General features: G+C 51.0%; 1 protein-coding gene across 1 annotated transcript in view; it reads right to left on the bottom strand.

Annotated features, from left to right (window-relative positions):
• The window catches only part of RUNX3 (RUNX family transcription factor 3), a gene marked incomplete at both ends in the record, with an annotated part of 56,715 nt that extends 45,950 nt beyond the window's left edge, over positions 1-10,765 (bottom strand). Inside the window, one exon of the mRNA XM_084300529.1 lies at positions 10,708-10,765. Within this exon, the coding sequence (XP_084156655.1) occupies positions 10,708-10,765 (58 nt within the window). The remainder of the gene's footprint in view (positions 1-10,707) is intronic.
• Positions 10,766-20,374: the final 9,609 nt, after the last annotated feature.

The following is a 20,374-nucleotide window of genomic DNA, read 5'->3' as shown; positions in this document are numbered from 1 at the left end:
AGAGCAGCGATAACGGTGCTTCTCCCAGCCCTGGCAGCCCCCGGCACCACAACCCACCCCAGTGCCACGTGTGCATCCCGCATCTGGCATTGAGGAGCCCCCGTTTCCATCAGGCCCTGGCCATGGTGCTCCTTCAAGGAAAATACTGTGAGCCCCGGCAGCCTCACATCCTTGGCTCCTTGACATTTCAATCCACCGTGCCGATAAAATATGCACACACATGAGCCAATCCTGCCAACAGCGAGCACTCTCGACCTCCATTTATGTCAGCAGGAACGGATTTTCATGGGACGGGGTCTTTTGATCTCTCAGCAGTCAGGATCCTCTCTCCTGCCAAAATGTAGCCACACAGTAAAACTGCAGCGGCCGTGTGATGGCTGGGGATGGGTGGCGGGAGGTCTCCATTCAAATGCTGGGGAGACAAACTGTGACTCCCCCATCTCGGAAGCATACCCCAACGCACCTGCTCTATGCAGGTGATGAGGGTATTTCACCTCCTCTGACTCAGGGTAAGACAGGGACACCAAGCGCCCGAGCTGTGGTTTCTGCAGGATGTCAGTTTAAATAGCACTTGCTGACTCTCAGGGTAGAAAGAGGTTCGAAATTAATAAAAAATAGCTACCTCAAGGGCTTGGCTAGTATCCCTCCTACACCAAAGAGTGTGTCAATACAGGAGAAATCCTAGCACTGCCTTTCCCATCCAATCCCTCCTGTGAAGGGGCAGCCAGGATGGAGGGGCTGGGGGGCCAGCATCGTAGACCTGCTTGTCCCACCACAGACAAAAAGCTTCAGTGCTGTGGATCCCAGTCCATCCCACCATCACAGGGCAGGGCCAGAGCAGCTCCTTGTCCCCAGGAGCTGCGCAAAAAGCTGCTGCAGGAGAGGGAGTGAGCAGGTGCACCTCTGGACTCCCAGTGCTCTACAAGATTGCTGCATGAGAGACGTTTGTGGTCTTCCCATAAAAACCTAATCCCCTTCTAATAATTTGAGCAGCATTTTTGCATGTTAATAATATCCTGTAATGTTGTCTCAGAATAAATTACAAAGAACTCTGGCATCACAGCAGGAATGAGCCTTTGCAATGATAGCAGAAAAATGTATGTCAGTGGGTTTCAGCTACCACAGCCTGGTCTTGGAAAAGTTAGCTGAATCGGGGGCTGACCAGGAACTACTTCATTCATATCTATTACCCTACTGGCCTCCATCACCCGAGGGAGGAAGGCAATGGGGAGAGTTGCAGGATGGAAGGACTCAGGACTGAAGTGGACAGGTCTGGTTCCCAGCGACACGTTAACTCTGTTGCACACTGATGTCTCCCCAACACCTTCTCCATCTCTTGTATGTCATGAAACACCTCCACAATCCTGACACCAAATTCAGCAGACCTCAAGTGCCCAAAACTACATGAGAAAGCAAGTGACAATGGATTTCAGCTGCCCTAGCACTTGGAAGAGTGGTTTAAGCCCCTGCTTGTGATCTCAGGGGCCACTGTACTCAGCTATGCGAGGGGAAAGCCAGGAAAGCAAAGCTAATAAGGAGCAGAACCATGACATTTTGGAAAAAACACAAGGGAAGGGAAGCTCTGTGCCCAGCTCAAGGTGCAAAAGCAAACGCACAGCATTAATGTGGAGTAAATTAGGAGCTGACATGCTTTGCCACTTAGAGGCCCCTATTAGCTGTGGAAGTAGGGAGAGTTTAAAGCACGTGCACAGGATTTTTAATGACAGTGTAACACCAAAGGTTGGAGGGATAAGAGGCTTTGATGTGGGGACACAGACACCTCCAGGGCAGGCAGAGGGGGACGGTGCCAGATGAATCCTCACAGCCAGCGCCTCGCCAGGGACCCAGCCCAGCAGCACCGGGGCCAAGGAGCTGGTGGGCGCCCTGCCACTGGGTGCAGGGATGAGGAACCAGGGCTGGGGCTGCTGCTCCCTAGCCTGGCAGTTGTGCTGAGTTTATGGAAAAAATGGTGGGCTTGCCCATGCAGTGAGATTTTCCAAACTGACCCAGGACTAATAAAAGGAGGTGTTTAATTACAGGGTTCAATGTAATTGGGCACAAAAGTGGCCAGTAAAATGCAGCCATGGTACAAAGGAGCTGCAGAACAAGGCTTAATCTTGGAACAGAACATGAGATTTATTCTTTACATTCTCCGGGCAGCATTTTCTCTCTCTCTCCTAATGAGGGAAAATGGCACAGCCTTTCTCAAATCCCACTAAGTAGTTTATTCCTGACTTCAAGTCACTGAAACCATGGCATTGTGCTCTGTCCTGAAATTATCTCCATGCATATGCTTTGAGTTTAAAGGCAACAGCAAAGCCCATGTCTGGTGTTTAATGTCTGCCAGGCTGCGAAGAAAAAGCCTCTGCAGCTTTTCTGCACACCTCAGTGCATCTCCCCGCACCCAGCCCAAGCTGCTGCTCCAGACCAAGCTCAAGCATTTATCTTCAATTCTCATGCACTTGCCTTTGCTGAACAAGAGACATCCTTGCTGCACCAATAAATGATCTCCTGCATCTCCCTGCAGTAGCACAAGGCAGAAATCGGTGTCTGGGTGAGACAGGCTGATTCCGCAGACATCAAGGCATGTGCATATAATTTCACTCAAATGGTCCCATTAACTCCAGCAGAGCCATGGGTTCACAAATGGGCAGATGGCACCGGGACACACAGTGTCTGAACAGGAATGGAAGTAGGCAACTCTGGCAGTAGTTTTTAATATTTGTAATGAGTGTGGCTTCCTCCCCTGCTTCTTGGCTCCTTATCAGGAAAGAAATCAAGCATCAAGCTACGACTGGGGACATTCGTGTAGCAATCATGCTACCAGCAGCAGGCTGTATGGGAGGTGTGCACAGGCTGCATTTCTCCTTAGGAAACACGCCTCTCCCAGCAATAATCATGTGCTTGCTGCAGAGATCAGAAAGCCAATGCCTCGGTTGCTTGCTGAAGTTTTCATCCCCAGAACTCCCCTTCATTACAAAGTTACCATTGCTGCATGAACCTCTGCAGTTGCAAACCACAAACCAAGCACCATTTAACCAACGCCCATTCAGCAGACACTAACACTCATGCTGTTGACTCTGTGCAGAGAGACCAGGGCTGCTCTCGGAGCCCGCCGGGAAGCCTCCAGCAGAGCCCAGCCACGACTTGGTGTATCGGTACGGGACCGACCCGCCCGCATGCTCCCCACTGCCCCACGGCAAGTCTGCGACACCCTGAGCCTGTCTGCCTGTCCCCATGCCAGACCGAGCCCTGGCCAGGGACCAGGAGGCGCAGAGGGTGCGAGAAGCCAGAGCAGACTTTCGTCCAGGGCTGTGCTGCTAACATAATTCCTACCATTTTGTTTTGATTTTTTAGAAGTTATTTTAACAAAAACCATGCTGAGTTGTGAAATCACATCCCAATATAGCAGACAAACACACACACTGACTGACAAAAAGCAGCCCCAGACCCCCCAGTCCCACCATCAGGGGCAGAACCGGTCCCGCTCCCACAGCGTGGCTGTCTCCTGGGCAGCCCCCAGCACGCGGTGTCCCCTGGCTCCGGGTGCGTGGCCGCCGGCAGTGATGAGCTCCAGCCCCGGCGTGGCACGAGGCACGGGTGGAGGCCTGAGCAGGCGTGGAGGGTGCCAGGTCGCATGCCTGCTGCCCCACGGTGCCGCTACAAAGCTGCTGGCACCTCGGAGACACAAATCCCTCCTGGGCTGCTTCTCCCCAGGGCAATAATGCAGTGCCAGGAGGTCCCTTCCCAGCCTTCGCCTCCCCAAATGGACGCACAGACCCTGGACCCTCTTTTTCCAGCATTTCATGTCCCTCTTGTCCTGGTTGTGGCTGTCCCAGAGGCAAAGGTCAGGCCTCCTGCAGGGCCCTCCTGCATAACAGAGGCTGTTGAAAAAAGCACATTTTCAGCATCTCCCTTCCCAACTCAATCCTTCATTTTCTTTGAAAAAACAACAACACAACAACAACAACAAAAACTCAACTCTGCCTTCTCCTATTTTGGTTGTTTTTATATTTTATTTTACAATAGCTTGAGTAATACGTTCCTCATGTTCCAAAGGCACTTGCTTCTTCCAGTGGGAATGGAAAAACATTGTTTCTTTTTATTTTCCCTTTTCTTTTTCTTTTTAATATGTTTATGTTATGGAAAATACCCCCAGATTGCAGACGCATTGACTGTCCCACTTTCTTGAAAAAAAAAAAAAAAAAGGAAAAAAAGAAAAAAAAAGAAAAAAAAAAGAAAAGCATTTTTAGAAAGGGAAGAGCCAAGGAGGAGGATGCTGTGCTCAAAGGCTGTGCCTAGCACCCTGGGGACCTACATGTGGGTCTCAGTCCTGCTGCAGACCATGGTCACAGCCAGCTTTGGTGTCGATTTAGACTATCAGAGCCCCGCAGCATCACCAGGGTCTGTAGAGCACCCAGTGTATTGATGCTGTGTCCTGCCCACTGCTCTCACACAGGTAAATCAGAGCAATTAACAAGCTGGGTCTGGGCGATCACAGGAGCCAGGGATGGAGTAGGCATGGTCAGGATGAATATGGAGGCTGCAGGGCAGAGGACAGTTTGCATTTGCAGCCCAAAAGCCTGAAGTGTCTGTGATGCTTCCCTCTGCTGCAGCAAACACCAACAGCCTGTGCATAATTTGGGGGGGGGGGGGAGGAGGGGGGAAGTTACCACATTTATAGCTGGGTTTTGCTCCTTTTTCCATCCCACCCTACACCACTACCCCGGGTGCTGCTCTCAGGGCAAGGATAGTGTTCTTTTGGGACAAGAATTAAAGCTGAAGCTCTTAAAGCCAACCAGGTCTTCCTTGAAAGCGCATTTGCTCTGGCATGCAGCACGATTTCCATGGCAAGGGACTGCACGGCAGCACTTGCCCTGCTCCATTTGCTCTCAGTACTGGTCGTTGCTTTCTGCACAGGACAGGAAATGTGCAAAACTGGGGCGAGCTCTAAAAAGAAAAAAAAAAACAAAAAACAAAAAAAAAAAACACACCAAGAAACCCTGAGTGAACTGGTGGCCAGGCTTCAAAGGGACTTCTGTGCACAGGCTGCTGGGACTCCAGGATGAAAGGGTCTGGAGTGCTGATTCAGCCCAAGCCGCTGCGCCTGCTCCATCCCCAGCATGTCAGGGATAAAGCACCAAGGCCAAAGAAAATGAAAGCGCCCCTCTGAGAAGCACCGTGTGCCAGGACGGCTGGGGCACTGCAGCAGGCAGGTCGGGTGCTTCAGGAAACCACGAGGGCACAGCTCAGCCTGCTGGACCCTGGTCTGCTTGCATGGCAGCTCAATGCAGGAGAGTCCATTTTCAGCAGGTTGCAGCTAACGACCCAGCAATGACATTTCTTCCCACCCTGGACGTACCCATGAGAAAAAATAGGGTGTGAATGCCCCACGTAACAGGAGGACAAGGAAACATGGATCCTTGTGGCTGAGCCCCATACCCTCCTTGCCACCGCCCCAACGCTGCTGGGGGATGTCCCGCCAGGCGGGCACTGAGGACATACTGGCAGGTTTTTGAATGTTCTCCCTTCTGTTGATCAGCCTTGTTTGGGGAATATTTATGGTGTGGTCCGTGGCTCAGGCTCGTTGCTTCAGATGGGAAGTCACATTCTTGCTCCTAATGCCAACCATGTGTGGATCTGAGCCTGCAAGCACACAGCTCATTCTTTGTTTCCTAAACTGTACATGGCCAAAACAGTGGACCACAAACACTGACGACATATCAGAGCAGATCAAGTCTAAGAAATCATCATGAATTAAAGTGCTTAGTAAAGGGAAGCGCCACTGTCTCTCTACCCCTATTAGATCATAACAAGGTGATGAGAGACAATGAATTTATATTCACTGTTGTCCCCCCCAAGACATACACACACAAATATATTAAAAAAAAAAAAAAAAAAAAAAAAAAGACATGCCACGAGTCAGCAGGGTGCCCTTGGAAAAGGCAAAGCCACTGACAGTTGATCAGGAGCCGTCAAACTCACGCGCACAAGCCATCCCAACGAAGGGAGGATGAATGGAGAAAAAGCAGACCTTGTGGCCACATGCTGCAGCACACCAGGCCCCTGGCACGTGTGAGTGTGTGCGTGCAGGGCAGGGGCAGTGCAGTGCAGCACTCGGGCTCCCCCACTCTGCACCCTCAGGGCGCTGGGGGGCCCTGAGCCAGGCTTTGTGCATGCATAGGTAGGCACTGGGTGAGAGCAGGCTCCAGCTGAGCTGTGATCACTGGAGAGCTCACAGGTGTGCAGTGTTCAAGGGTGTGCAAGCATCCCTGCCTAGATAGCCAGCATTGCTCTGACACTGCTCCAGTGCACCCAAATCACCAGCTCTCTGTCCAAAATCACCACCAGCTTTCCTCAGCACTCTAAGCTAAAGCATAGTGCCGAGACCCACCGATTTTACCCATTATAAATTAGCCTAACACCAAAACACGTGTCTGTGGGCTGGCCTGCATAGCATCCCTTCCCCCCTCCCCAGCATCCAGATTTTTTGCCCTGCTTCTCCCACCCGCAGACACGGCCGCGCTTGGTGCCCAGCCACGGGCAGGTACAGCCCCTGTTCTCCTGCCTCCCACCCCTGCTGCAGACCTCTGGTGCACACTGCCATCGTGCTGGGGAGAACTGCATTTGCTCTCATATTTGAAACAAGAAAAAATCTCCTTGAGTGCTGCAGGATGAGACACAGCACCTGCATTTAGGGAAACTCAGCTGCAAAGCTCAGTGCTGCCACTACCCGTACGTGGGGATGTGTGGTGCCTGCTCATGCCAGCCTCGGCCAGAGGCATTGCCCACAGCGTGGTGAGGCAGGACAAGGAAAAACTGCTGGAAACATTGCCAGGGTTACGGTTTTCTGTGGTTAGGAAGAAACACAGAAAGCCATTAAAAGGCAGTTTGCTGAGGGGAAATCCTGAGGTGGCGAGTTATGGGAAGGTTGGAAAAAGAAACCTCTGCCCAGGGAGAGACGGGGACATTGCCAAGCACGTGAGGCAAGCCGGTCATTTTATAAAAACATGTGTGGTCCATGACAAAAAGACGAGAAGAAAAGTGGTTCTGGAAGGAGCAGCGGACCTGCTGCACTTGGCGAGAGCTGTAGAGGGAAGGAGGAAGGGAGAGGATGGCAAGGGGCTGTACGGGGCCTGGGGGCACAGGGAAAGGTGCCCTGAGGGCACAGCCACTGCAGCCAGTCATGGTGAAACCTCTGAGTAACCTGTGCTCGTGGGCTCCCTGGGGCTGCTGGCAACATGCGGACGGCATCGGCCTGACAGAGAAGAAATATAGCCTCTGACTGCACGGGGGCTGTCATCCTCACCCAGTTTCAGAAGCCAAAGGTGACCAGCAGCACCTTTGACACCTGTGGTCACAATGTTTCCTCCCCCCCCCCCAGCAGCAGGAGAGCAGGCAGAGCTCCCACTGGCCACCCCTGGAGACAGAAGTTAACTCGTCTGTGTGAGCCGCTGCATTTCAGGGATGGTGCCCTGTGGGAATGTGGCTCATTTCTTCCCTTTTGGGGCAGCCAATTTTCTCAGTGGGATTTCAGAAAACCGGTCAAGCCACCAGCAAGGCAAGGAGAGGGCAGCTGCCCACAAGGACACCAACATGACGGAGAAAGATGCAAAAACAAGATAGCACAGTTTTGTTGTTTCACTGGGGAGCACAGTGCTGGTTCAGGAGCTGTTCCCTCATGCTCTTAGATTTACAAAGGCAAAGGGAAAACACAAAACATGGGCGCTCTGAGCTCTGGAGACAAGTCGCCCATGCCGCTGCCAGCAGGCCTCGGCAGGGCTCTCCCCAGCACCAAGCCCCTCATGACCCGCAGCCAAGTGCTGGCAGCCCCGGCCACCCATCGTGGCCCCGCCATGGTGTCACAGCCCAGCCACCGCCAGAGAGTTCTGCAAACGGAGCCGTTTTCTACTGAAGCAGCAGTGGTGGCTGTGAAGAAAGCAGAGGTCTTCGCTGAGCCTTCCTGTCCCGACAGCCATCACTAACAACGGGCTAATGTGACATGAGTGGCCTGACAACTTTGCGGCAACCTGCTGCCACCAGGGTGGTGACTCATGAGGTCCCAGGAGGGCATGGTCGGAACCAGGAGCTGATCTGCTGAGCAAAAATCATAATTCTTTACCACCAGCATCATAAGGAGCTGTGCCTGCTTTGGGCATGAGGAACATTGGCTGAACCACATGTTGTCGACAGTTCTTTGCCCCATGGAGCTGCTCTCCCTACAAAACACGGGGTTTATATCCAAAAAGCCATGGACTCAAAGCAAATTCATTTGAGCTTCTACCATATCTTTTACTCAGCTGTGAATATGAGCAGTTCCTCCTCACTCCTTTGACTGGCGATTGGTGCAGCTCTACCATGTGGCACTTCTTCAGCTACCCCATTGGAGAGACGAAAAATACTTTTTCTATTAAAAAAAGGGTTTCCAGACTAACTAGTGAATACCTTTGGGATTTTTTGTTTCATTCCTTAAATGTTTGTGCAAACAAACATCCATTTTCATGGTTATGCCCAGAAAAACAAACAAAAAATATGAATACAGTTGAATCCAAAAAAGCCATGAAGAATTTAAATGAACATTCATGAATGTTTTACTGTACTCTCCCAAATCTAGCTGTGCGCAAAGCTGTGCAGAAGACACACTGAGCTCCGTAAAGAAAACAAGGATTTCTTGTCCTAATACTAAACAAATGTTTCACCATTTGGCCATATTCCACCCTTGGAGTAATCATTTAATTCTCCCCCATTTAATAAAAATTATGTCTGAAACAAAGATGTTTATTGCTTTTATGAGTTCCTATTTGTATGGAAATTGCATATGAGACGTGATATTTCTGTTTCTCACTCTCTTTTTATTTTTAAATGAGCAAACACAGTTAAACCCCGGCATTTCTTCATCTGCCTTGTGGAGGCTGAAGTACAGATTAAAAAGAACCATGCAAATGTTTTTTATAAACTTCTCTTATTTCCTTGCCATGGAACTGCCTTTAATTAGCTCCATGGAGTACAAAAGACACATTTGTAATGCCACCGTCCCTGAGCAGAGGGCATTACGACAACCATGCATATTTTGCCTGTTCTCCCTGTCCTCTGGCACGGTGCAGCCATGCTGGGGTCAGGGGAGCCAACCCAGCTTCACACTCCCATACCCCAAACCAGCTCTGGCTTCTGCTCCCTATCCAACGTCCTCTGTTCAGAAGAAAATTCAAAGCCCCCAGGTACAGCAATGAGAGTTGACACCATCAATCTACCTCAAAAGTACACATAACCTTTGCATTCTCAGAAATAGGCAAAAAACTATGGCTAATCCATTTCTGGTCATGCAGTTGGAAAGCCCCAAAGAATTGCAGCCTGCTCTATTTTGCCCCTGAAGTAGGGCTCAATTTAGGATCACCCTGCCCCTGTCCATTTGGGTTCAGGACCTGAGTCTTTACAGCTGTGATCAGCTCAAGCTTCAGCTGACGCTCCCTAACTGCAGCTGCAAAACCAGGAAGGGAGACGGCAGCAGTTTGCAGAGCTCTGCCCAACTCGTTAGCAAGCACCAAGCTTCTTCCCAAAAAGGTGTCATCATATGCCTTAGAGCTGTACTGCTTGCAGCCTGCAGAAACAAGGACAGGCCAAATCACCTGGCTCATGTCATGCAGCTTACCTGCAAAGTACGTATGCTCTTGTGAGAAGCATTTTGAAGGCATTGCAGCCACCAGTGTGCAATGAAGAGACAGGGACCAGCACACTGCAGCCGGCAGGAATTACAGGCCCTATCCCCCTTCTTGAAGAAAGATCCCTTTGCAACATAAATCATTCAGGGTGTCTCTGTGCTCGCACACATGCACCGCATGTCATAAAACGTGACATGCACCAATGGCCTGAAAAAGTGACAGACAGTGGCAGTTTGCAATTCTGCTCCTCCCAGTGCCACACCTGGGAGCAGGCACTGCTGGCTGGGAGCTGGGACCCTGCAGAGGAGAAACCCAGAGAGAAGCAGGCACTGAGCAGACAACGTGCCTGTCCTGAGGCAGACAAGGAATGAAGCCACCATGTCCCAGGGTTTGCAGAGAGGCCATGGCAGTAAGAACAGGTTGAATAAATCCATTTTCCAAGGAAATTACATAATTGGTGAAGCACTATGTACAGTTGCTGTGTGTGTGTTCACATTTATACTTTTACATAGAAGTAAACATACAAAAGTCTAAGCCTGAATGCAGCTCTAACCTCCCCACAAGCCCTTTTCCACCTGCAGAGCAGCTTCTCCCTGGAAGTAATTTCTTTACACTTCTGCAGATTTTTACTCCCCCTGCAGGTTACCTCCTGCTGTACCTGCACAGCATCCAGCCCACAACACCCAATGCCCAGGTAACAACTTGGACAGTAGAAAAAACATCAAGTAAGTCCCAGCACAAGTCAGTCCTGACCCTCTGCAATGACCACACTGACCCTTCCCAGCACGGCTGGCAACAAAACCACATGGGAAAAAGGAAAAGAACTACTGGGAGGAAATCACACACCAGTCCTACACAAGGACAGCGATGGATCAAAGCATTGCAGACCCAACAGAAAACCGTGGCGAGGAGCGGTGAGAAGAGATGTGCCAGCAAAACTGCATCACAGCCTGCTGCTGGCTTGCTTCTTTAAAAAATAACTAAATAAATGCAAAACCCAACAGCATTTCCTGCCACCGTGGAATGAGGCAGCCTGATCTGTACTCACCGCGCAGGAAAGTGGAGGAGTAGGTGGTGAAGGAGTCGAAGATGCTGTTGGAAGCCATCCCCTCGTCCCGCAGCTCGGCTCCCCCTTAGGAGCTGGAGGCAGGCAGGAGGAGGTGGAGGGATGGGAGAGGCAGCAGCAAGGGGGAGGAAGAGGAAAACCCCGCCAGCGGTGCAGGTAGCCTCTGGCTCGCTCGTGGTTCTGTGGTCGGCTCAGCAGAGCCGCCAGCTCGGCATCCGCTGGGTGGGAGAGCAGCGTCACCTGATCCGTGGCGTCAATGGGCCTGGCGATATCGCTGTGGCTTCGACTTTTTTTCTTAATAATTTTATGGTTTGTATTTGTTGGTTCATGGGAGGCCTGTGCAACTCACTCGGACTCGCTGGTGAGTGACAGACGGGAGCGGAGCAGAGGAGCGCAGAGACATTTTTCTTTAATTAATTATAACGTTGCCTTAGAAGAAATGGAGAAGAGTCTGTAGATTTCTAATTGGGTGATTGAAATAATAACCCATTTACATTCAGTGCTTTTTTCCTTTTAACTGCCTTTTCTCACACATTCACCACTTCTCTGTATCCTAATTTTTAGCTGTGCACGACTTTCTGAATTTCAGCCCTTACGGATTATTGGTACTGTGTGCTGAGACTGTTTCCATATGTGTAGATGGGTGGTTCTTCACAGGGATTTTATGTGAATTAGTATTAAGTAGAAATATGAAGCACATACAGTAGAAGAAACATTGCTCTTTGCAGAGGAGGGACCTACCACCATCACTCCTGGGAAAGGCCAGTGAGGAGGAGGAGCAGGAGGACAAGAAGAAGGCAGTGGGTCTGGCTGAGCATCAGGGCATGCGAGTACAATTTCAAGGTATTTATAGTTTGGCACTCATCTCCTCTTGCCACTTGCTGCTGTCAGTTGAGTTTTTCATCCGATGGATGTTGACAGTCAGATGTATCAAGATGCTATCATCCAAGGCATTACAGATTCCTGCAGCATTATTATAGGCTGGGGAGGAAAAAAAAAAAAAAAAAGAAAAAAAGAAAAAAAAAAGAAAAAAAAAAAAGAAAAAAAGCTGCTTATATTTGCTGCAACTGAAAACCAGCCCGTTTTCTACTTTTAAGCAGAGAGTGGGAAAAACTGTTTTCAGACTCCTGGAGGCGGCAGACGATGTGCAAATACCAGTACAAGAGGAAAGCAGCCTAGCCTGGAAAACACCTGATGCAAGCCCTAGCACCACAAAGAGCTGTGTCTATGCTATCAAACAGCATCGCCTTGTCTCTCCTTGCCAGATACCCACCTGTGACCACAGCTTCAGCCCTAGGATGCGAGTTATGGGCAATGAAGCTGTTTCCACTGGAGCAGCGGCGTTGCTCCCTCTAGGTTCCCAGCAGCAGGGGGATGCAGCCCCCAATCCCCAGCACAGCCCAGAAGGGAGCAGGGGAACAGTACCCTACTCATCATCCCTGCCTAGCTCAGCAGCACAGCATGTCCACTTGGGTGATGTTCAGAGGTTTCAGGCCCCTTTTTGTTTTTTTTTTTTTTTTTTTTTGCATCTCCTTCCATACAGAGAAATGTGTGGAAGTTTCACCTCCTATCTGGCTTAAGTCCCACTAGCATCAAGGGAGAAGAATCACACTGAAGAGGAGGGGGAAGTGCTTTTAAGGTGTCTGCACCCTCCCCACTATAAGGTGCCAGATTGATTGGAGCTCTGATTCAGCTGAGCTGAGCAAACATCCTTCAGCTGTGCTAACTGGAGGAGGCTCTGGATGGGGCTTCTCCTCTTGGTCACCCTTCCACCGCCTCATGTTCCTTAAATCATGGCTGTACCAACCCCACAAACGTGGTACCAAGCCCCTTTGGCACAGCTAGGGCTTGTGGACTTGGCCGTTGTCCTCATGCAATCCACAAAATCAGCTTCTATCATAAAATTTCTCCTTCAGCCCTTCTGAATCAGCACTTTTTTTCCACAGGTGTATCTTTACATCTAAACACTCCAATTTGCTCCTTCAGAGGTAAGGGTTTATTATGTGGTCTACAAACTGATGGGTATTCCATGTGTTATCTATACACGGCACCTACACCGTGCTCACAGCATGCGTCCAGAAGATTAACAATGAGCTCAGGCATCACACTTCATTACACACGTTTATTTGCATCCACGTGAGGGTAATGAACATCACAAATGACTTACTCTGCTTGCTTGCCAGTACTCGTGGAAATCCAAAATTCCTCCCCAAAGTTCTAAGAGGCTCCAGAGCAATTTTAGGACAAAACCCACATTAAATTTTTGCTCTATTACATCTGTTTATCTGTTTACAAAAACGTGTCTTTTTATTTTGTTTTGTTTTGTTAGCCATGTTACCACAGATAGCCACTGAGCCTTTATTGCCCTCCCTGCAAACACAGCCCCACCATCAAGCAAGCCCAGCTGCAGTTGCACCTTCCCAAACAAAGTGTGGGTACGGCAACCAGAGCCACTGCTGTCACTGCTGCAAGCCTCAGGAATAGCAAGGCATTTCTGGGTTAGCAAACCCAGTGCTTTTACCCTCAGAAAATGCTGTTACTCGGAAATAACTGACATTCACTGGTGCTAACAGGTTGTTGTAAGTGCACACGCTTTTGTGTGCTCGCTTGAAAGGGGCTTTGCAGCTCAATGACTTCCTCTTTGGTGCAGCTAAAACCGCGCCTGTCTGCAGCTGCCCACTGTGCCCTGTGCCACGAATGCTGGCCTCTGGGAAGGTCAAAGCCACACTCTGCTCCCAAGGTGCAGGGCAAAGGGTCCAGCATCTGCTGTGCACACGAGTGCAGCCTGAGCGCCAGCATCCAGGCACCCGAGAAAAGCAAGAGCTCAGGGTGTTAGCACCTGCCAGTTTGGTCCATGGGAAGAGCCACTGCAGTACGCATGGTGTTTCCCAGAGTCATTATTTGCAAGGAAGGGAGGTGGGATGGTGGTTTGATGGTATATGTGGGAAACCGAGACCGGACAGTGGGGATTAAAACATATATTAATTTGGGAAGATGGCTGAAAGCAAATAAATACATGTCCTTAACAGTTCAAAGCTCTGCACATCTGCAATGTGCCACATCATTTTGGCATGCTGTATTTTAGCCAAAATACCTGTTAGCGCCTCACCCCCATGTCCTGAAACTGCGGTGCATCTCATGGCCCCCTCCAGCCCCCTGGGCTGACAGCTGTGCCCCGCCAAGGCAGGACTCACTTGCCTGAGCCGCCAACGCTGACAGCACATCCCGGCCCCAGCATCCCCTTGCCTCACCCAGCCTGTGCTGGCTCTGGCTAAAGCCCTGGGAAACGAGGCATGTGATTGCCTCCATAAAACCTACCAGGCCCAGGAAACAAGCTGAGGCTGTGTGCAGCCTTCACCCCGGCACTGCCTTGCTGGCGCCAGGGTGCTCTGCGCACCCCCGTGCTTGCTGCCCAGACCTCTGCCCGCAGCAGTGTGCTGCCACGCGGCTGTGGCCAAGCGGCACAATGCTGGCATTATGAACCTGGTGCTGGGGGAATGATCCCTGCTGCACGGAGCAGAGGCTGGCCACGCGATCACTCCCATCTCTGCTGCCTTCTTTTCCCTATGTGTCTGATGGGGGCAAAGGAAAGCACCCAGGCTCTGGAGCTGCGGGTGCCCCTGCAGCAGCTGCAGGGCACTGGGGCAGTGCTGAGCTGCCTCTGGTGATGGCAGAAGCATCCCAAGAGCTGCAGGCAGAGGGAATCTGCTGCGGTCCAGGAGATTGTCCACGGAAGTAACCACAGCCCTGGGGTAAAGGGGAAAAGGAAACAAACAAAAATAACAGAAATACGTAATACAAATTTAGGAAGGGACCGCAAGGCAGAGGCAGCACTGGGAAACTTGGTGCTTCTGCAGAGCACAGACTGTGCCCACCTGGAGATCTCTGGAGCCTGGAGGGGCTCTAGGGAAGTGCCAGACAGGGCGAGAGGGACAGGCTGTGCTGGCTGTGCTCCTTCCTGCTCCTGTGGGACCCCGAGGCTGTCAGAGCATGCAATGCACAGCAGAATCACACCAGCCCTAGGGCCAGCTGGCAACCACAGCCCCATCCTGCTGTGTGCCCCAGCCCACACAAGCCCCAGCCCTTGTGCATTGCTGGGAGTGAGCAAAAAAGTGCTGTGGCCAACAGGCCCCCCACAGGTGCAGCTGTGAGGCCAAACATCAGTAACTTCAAGGAAAAGCAAAGTGGAAATTAGGAGCTGAGCAGCAGAGTTGCAACAGAGGGTGTTTTGGGTGACTTGGAGGGGGACGAGACCCCGCCGAGGGGGAAGCTTTTAGATTCAGAAGGAATCACACTCCCAGGTGATGGCAAAGCCACTTCAGCTACTAAGTCATAGCCCCAAATGAAAAAATAAATAAATAAATAAATAAAAAATCATGTTAATTTCAGTAGGATTGGAGTTAGTTCTGGCTCCAATCTCCAATGTGGGCTCCAACTCACTAGCCATGCCTTGGGCTTGGCAGCACCTAAAGGCCATGGGCATTTCGGGGCTGCTCCCTCTGGCGATGCATCCAGCCCCACAGAGGAACAGAGAATCTAAAAATATGCCAAACCTCAATTTGTCTACAGAACACAAAGAAGCTCCCTTTCCTTTTTGATTTTTCAGAAATCTACCCATTCTGAAATGCCAATGGGAACATACAAAATCACCCTTCCATTTTAACTGCTGCTCTCACAAATAGTGATGCAAAAACAAATAATTTATGGCAAACAACGCGAATTTTTGTGTCTGGTCTGTGGTCTCAGAGCATACATTATCCAAGAAGTTTTCTGCAGAAGCCAAGGAAACCAAGACAGTTGCTGGTGGATTCTCACTTAACAGATCTCCCTTCAGCAATGATCAAACCAAGAGTAAATCCAAGTTCCCCAGCATGGAGGAGGCCAGGACCATGGGAGAAGTCCCAAGGTCTGTGCCCCATTGTGCTTGCTGATATGCAGGCACACCATGTGCCCTGTTTGCATCAATATGGTGGGACACACGAGGTCTAAATTAGGGATAAAATGAGCCCAAAGGTGCTGCACACACACACTCCCAAACCCAACACCAACACCCACACACACACCCCCAGGGAGAGCACAGCTTTGCTAGCAGTGAAGCAGCTGTGTGACCATGTCATGCTTCAAATGCAGAGCTGGAGACATGGGGAGGTGTTGGGTTCAAAGGCTCACGTGTGTCATATGGATCCAGACACTTCAGTCAGTGGTAAAAAGGTTCCGCTTGGGATTTGGCATCATATAAGTCTGCAAACACTGGTGGAAAGGGCAGCTCTTTATTGATCCAGCCCCAGTGCCTTTTTGATAAAAACAGCTGCTTACCAAAACGCGAAGCCACAGGGCAAGGCTGGCCAGCTGACCCGGCGCCTGAGAGGAAGGAGAAGAGCAGCGATCCCTCTGCATCTCCGTTCTGCTCCTCCCACGTGCATTTGGGGCTTGAATGAAGGCAGGGGCCACCAGGAGGGTCAGCCTCCTGGTCGTACCCTACCAAGAACCCCAGTTCCCCAAAGGACGTGGCGGGTTGCGTTTCACAGCCAGCTGCTGCTGCCCTGCCCTTGTGAGCGGGCAGCACAGGAGAGCAAGTGCGGGCTGCAGTTTGTTACCAGGCAACTTCTGAAGCAGTTAGAAAAATGAGTATTAACCCCACAGCCTGTGGGTAGCGGTGGATTCAAAGATGTTTTCCACCTTGGAAAAAAAGAATGAAAGAAAGAAAAGAAAGGAGGAAGAAGAGAAGAAAGGAGAATGGAAACAAGCCAAGACTTGACACATCATCACCCAGGGAGGAGCTCAGTGGAGCCGTTAGGTGAAGGCACCCTCTGAGGGGGCTGCGCACCCACCTGCCTGTGGCACCAACCTCCTGTACTGCCCTGAGACAGGCAGCCCTGTGCAAAATGCACGGGTAATGAGCCCAGGCTTCACAGCTGCAGGGAGCAGGTGGGAATCACAGCCCCTGAACACCCTGAAGGGCATCAAGGATACAGCAGAGAGGGGACCCCCAAACACACATGGCGTTCATCCTGTCGTACTCTCAAAATCCACTACTAAATCAAAAGGCAAAGTGCTCAGAAGTTCTTTGATGTTGTACAGTCACAGCTAGTAGAAAACACATCAATATTGTTACAGAATTGTCAAAAAGAGATCTGGGGGAGACACCAGGACCCTACTTATGATACATATATACATATAATTTTGGATTTGAACAAAATTTGTAAGTGTTCTAGTGGGAGTTATTACCTGCATTTACAGAGCATTTCCCTAAACAAGATACAAATCTTTTCTCTCATTAAAAACTTTTAGCTGAAAATAGTTCATTTAGAAAAATGCATGGGTTGTAGTTTGATTTTGTTTTTTACCCCACATACAAAACCTCCGTCCCAATTTCTTTCACTTTTAAGTAGAAAGTTTCACCTCTGTTTTTAAACTAAGAACAGAAGTTATTTTTGTTAAGTTAAAAAAAAAATAGCTATAGCTCAAGTAATTTAAAAAAGTCACATAAAATTCATTCACACCTGCAGGCCCCGCTAGGGCCCTGCCGGTGGCAGTGGAAGTGACCGCAGCCCCAGGGCAGCGTCATGCCCCCAGCAGAGCCCTTCTCACCAACACGGCCCGGCGCTGGGCCTCAGGCACTCACCTGGGGCAGAAACACAGCCACCGCTGTGCACGTGCGATAGACACAAAACAGACAGAAGCTGAAAATGATTTTTTTACACCCTAAAAAGCTGCAGACTCTATGGGAGCCCACAGGTGCTTGCTGGGTGTGTAGTTCAAGTTTGAAGCTGCCTCTCAGACCCTTCGCAATCAATTCTTGTCACCCTGGCCTCCTTCCCTCACACCTCTGCTCCCAGGGACAGCTCACTGGGGGCAGGTGAGAATATCGCTCCCAACATAGTCACTCAAAGGAGGTTTTTAAGACCAATTGCACTCCTGTGAAATGTTTTGTTTGTTTGTTTGTTTGTTTTTGTTTTTTATGGGCTGCTGCAGGGAAAGTTAACATTCCAGCCAGACCCAGTACAACAGCCCAGCCCAGCTGCCTGCACCCACCTGGTGCACCCACTCAACTTCCAACCCCAAAGCACCTTTAAAGACAAAAATCTTTATTAGGACTACTACCAAGTTACTTGCTTTCCTCCAGAGAGAATAGATTCAAACCAAAAGGGCTAATGGCTTAAAGAGCAGGGATAAAATTAAAAGGATTCAAACCACAGTGTTTTGTTCCCATTCACACAACACTCCTTTTCCTAAACAAAATAACATCATTGCCTCTGTTTCTTGCTTTTTTTCTTTTCCTGTCCTCCCTCCCACCCTCCTCCATCAGATGTTTCTCTTTATCACATCTGTAGCAAATCTGCACTTAATCCTCCACTGACACAGAAGAGGGTGGAAAAGAGAAAGGGCCAAAACTCTGAGCCCAAAGCCTGGGAGATGTGCAGCTCCAAGGGAAGACGGACTGGTAACGGGAGCAGGGAGCAACGCCAGCCTGGCCCGTCTCCCCCCAGCCTGCCCCGTCACTGCTCTGAATCTGCAGAGCCACAGGACCCAACTCCACCTATGCTGGGGAGCCCCAGGGCCTCCGGTGTGAGTGCAGAGAGATGCAGCTCAGGCGCTCTGAGCCTTTTGTCACTTTGCAGGAAAGCAGGAACGTGCCCAGAAGGCTGGCGACATTTGCCTTGGCTGGCCCCATGTTTCAGAGCAGGTGGAAAGTTGCTGCTGCCCAGGACAGGCAACCCCACCACCAGCTGTGCCACATCCCAGCACGGAGCACACAGCCCTCCTGCGTGGCACCTGAGTGCAGCACGAGCTGTTTGGCCACAGGCTTCTGCAGACTCCTTCACTTGGCACTGGGGAAAGCAATCATCAAATCCCTGCCACTTGCCCTGGTATAAAGTAGCAGCAAGCCTGCTGACAGCGATGGAGACTCACCAACACATGCAGGAGGTGATTCAAACCTGAGGAGCATCCTCCAGCTGCAGATAAAGCAGTGGGACCTAGGTCTTGTCAGCTGGGGGATGCCAAGGCAGTGGAACTTTGGCTGGCTCCTGCCAGCTCACAGGGATGTGCCCGGTACGAGGATCATCCCTGCTGAGCAGTGACCAGGACACAGTGACGCTGAAGGTAGAGACCTGTTTGCAGCAGGATGGGGGCACTTGGCCACAGTCTTCCAAATTTCACCTTCTGTAAATACAAGTCATCTGTGGCTTAAATTGTGATTAATATTACTGTTGTCATCTCACTGCAGCCAGCATGAGGAAGGTTTCTTTCTTCTTTTCCTTTCCCCTTGTCCTTTTCCTACCCTTTTCCTGGGACACCATATAAGCTGTGACACCCCAGAGGCTGAGCACACACGATCCCCCCCCCCGGGCCCATCAGCCCTTCCCCAAGCTGCCCCTGTCCTGGCAGGACAGTGGAGCCCAGCAGAGCGCTGCGATGCTGGGGGGCTCACAGACAGTTCTCAGCATGCAGGGTCACTGTGCAGCCCTGCCCGGGGCCCCTCAGCCCCACACCGGTGCCCTGCGAGGGGCCAGGGGCCTTGGGGGACCTGCTGGGGCTGCTGGGGGTACCAACGCCCCCCAGGCACACACTTGAGATTCACCTTCTGCGCCCAGGTGGCTTGGCGGGACGGGTGGCAGGAGCGGGCTCGCCGGCAGGAGGGGGCCTGCGTGCCCCGACCTCAGCCCTGCGCCCCCGCACAGAGCTGCTGCAGGTGGGGAAGGGATGGGGAAGGGAAGGGGAAGGGAAGAAGAAGGGAAGGGGAAGGCGGCCGGGGAAGCAGAGCACGAGCGGCGGCGTGGTCAATCCACGGCTTCTGGGGCCTATTTAAAGAGCGGCCGTGGGAAACTTCTTCAGACGTGCGGTTTCTCTAAACTGAGGGACTGGTGTCATCGCTGTGCCGGGTGAGTCACAGGCAGAGCAAGCGGGGGGTGACCAAAAAAAACAACAACAAAAAATAAAATAAAATAAAATAAAAAAACCCACAACCCCAGCAGTGGCAGTGAGTGCCTCTGCCTCAGAGGACCCAGAGCCCAATTGCCTCCTGCACAGAGGATCAAGGTCAGATCTTTTAGGAGGACAAAGCTCCAAAGAGTTTTGTGTTTGTTTGTTTGTTTTTTCTCCTTTTCCCTCCAACAAGAAAAGAGGCCCCTGCCTCCAGAAAAGAAAAACGAACAAACAAGAGCCACAATTTCTTATCTAAAATTGTGTCGGGGCTGGGGAGGGCGGGAGTGGCATCGAGGGCACTTCTGGCCTGAAGGGGAACCTCGAGGGGGCCCTGGGCAGCTCTATGGCCCGCAGGTGTCTGTAGAGTTTGAGGAGCTGCAACCCTGTCCCCTGGGAGGGGCCCTGGAAGCCTGGCCCCGGGTTAGCCCCCCAGGAGGAGGAACCCAGGTGGCCCCAGAGAAGCCCAGCTCTGTCCCTGATGCTGCAGGGAGCTGAGCGGGTCCGAGGCTGGTGGGCACTTCAAAAGGCCTTTCTCTCTGTCCTGAAGTTGTACGCCTCTTCTGCAGTTGTCCTAGCAATGGGGGAAACTGAGGCACAGCCCAGCACACATCCCCTGTTCATTGTGGGTTAGCAGCATCTTTATAAACCTGGGGTTGCCCTAACCTGGAGTAGTTCGTGCTTTTGAAGTGGCACTTTTCCATGTGAAAATACACATTTCTGG

Source organism: Netta rufina (genome assembly GCF_964035555.1).
Source record: "Netta rufina genome assembly, chromosome: 23".
NCBI classification, from domain to species: Eukaryota; Metazoa; Chordata; class Aves; order Anseriformes; family Anatidae; genus Netta; species Netta rufina.
Note: the sequence above shows the minus strand (reverse complement) of the source record. Positions and strands in the feature narration are given on the sequence as shown.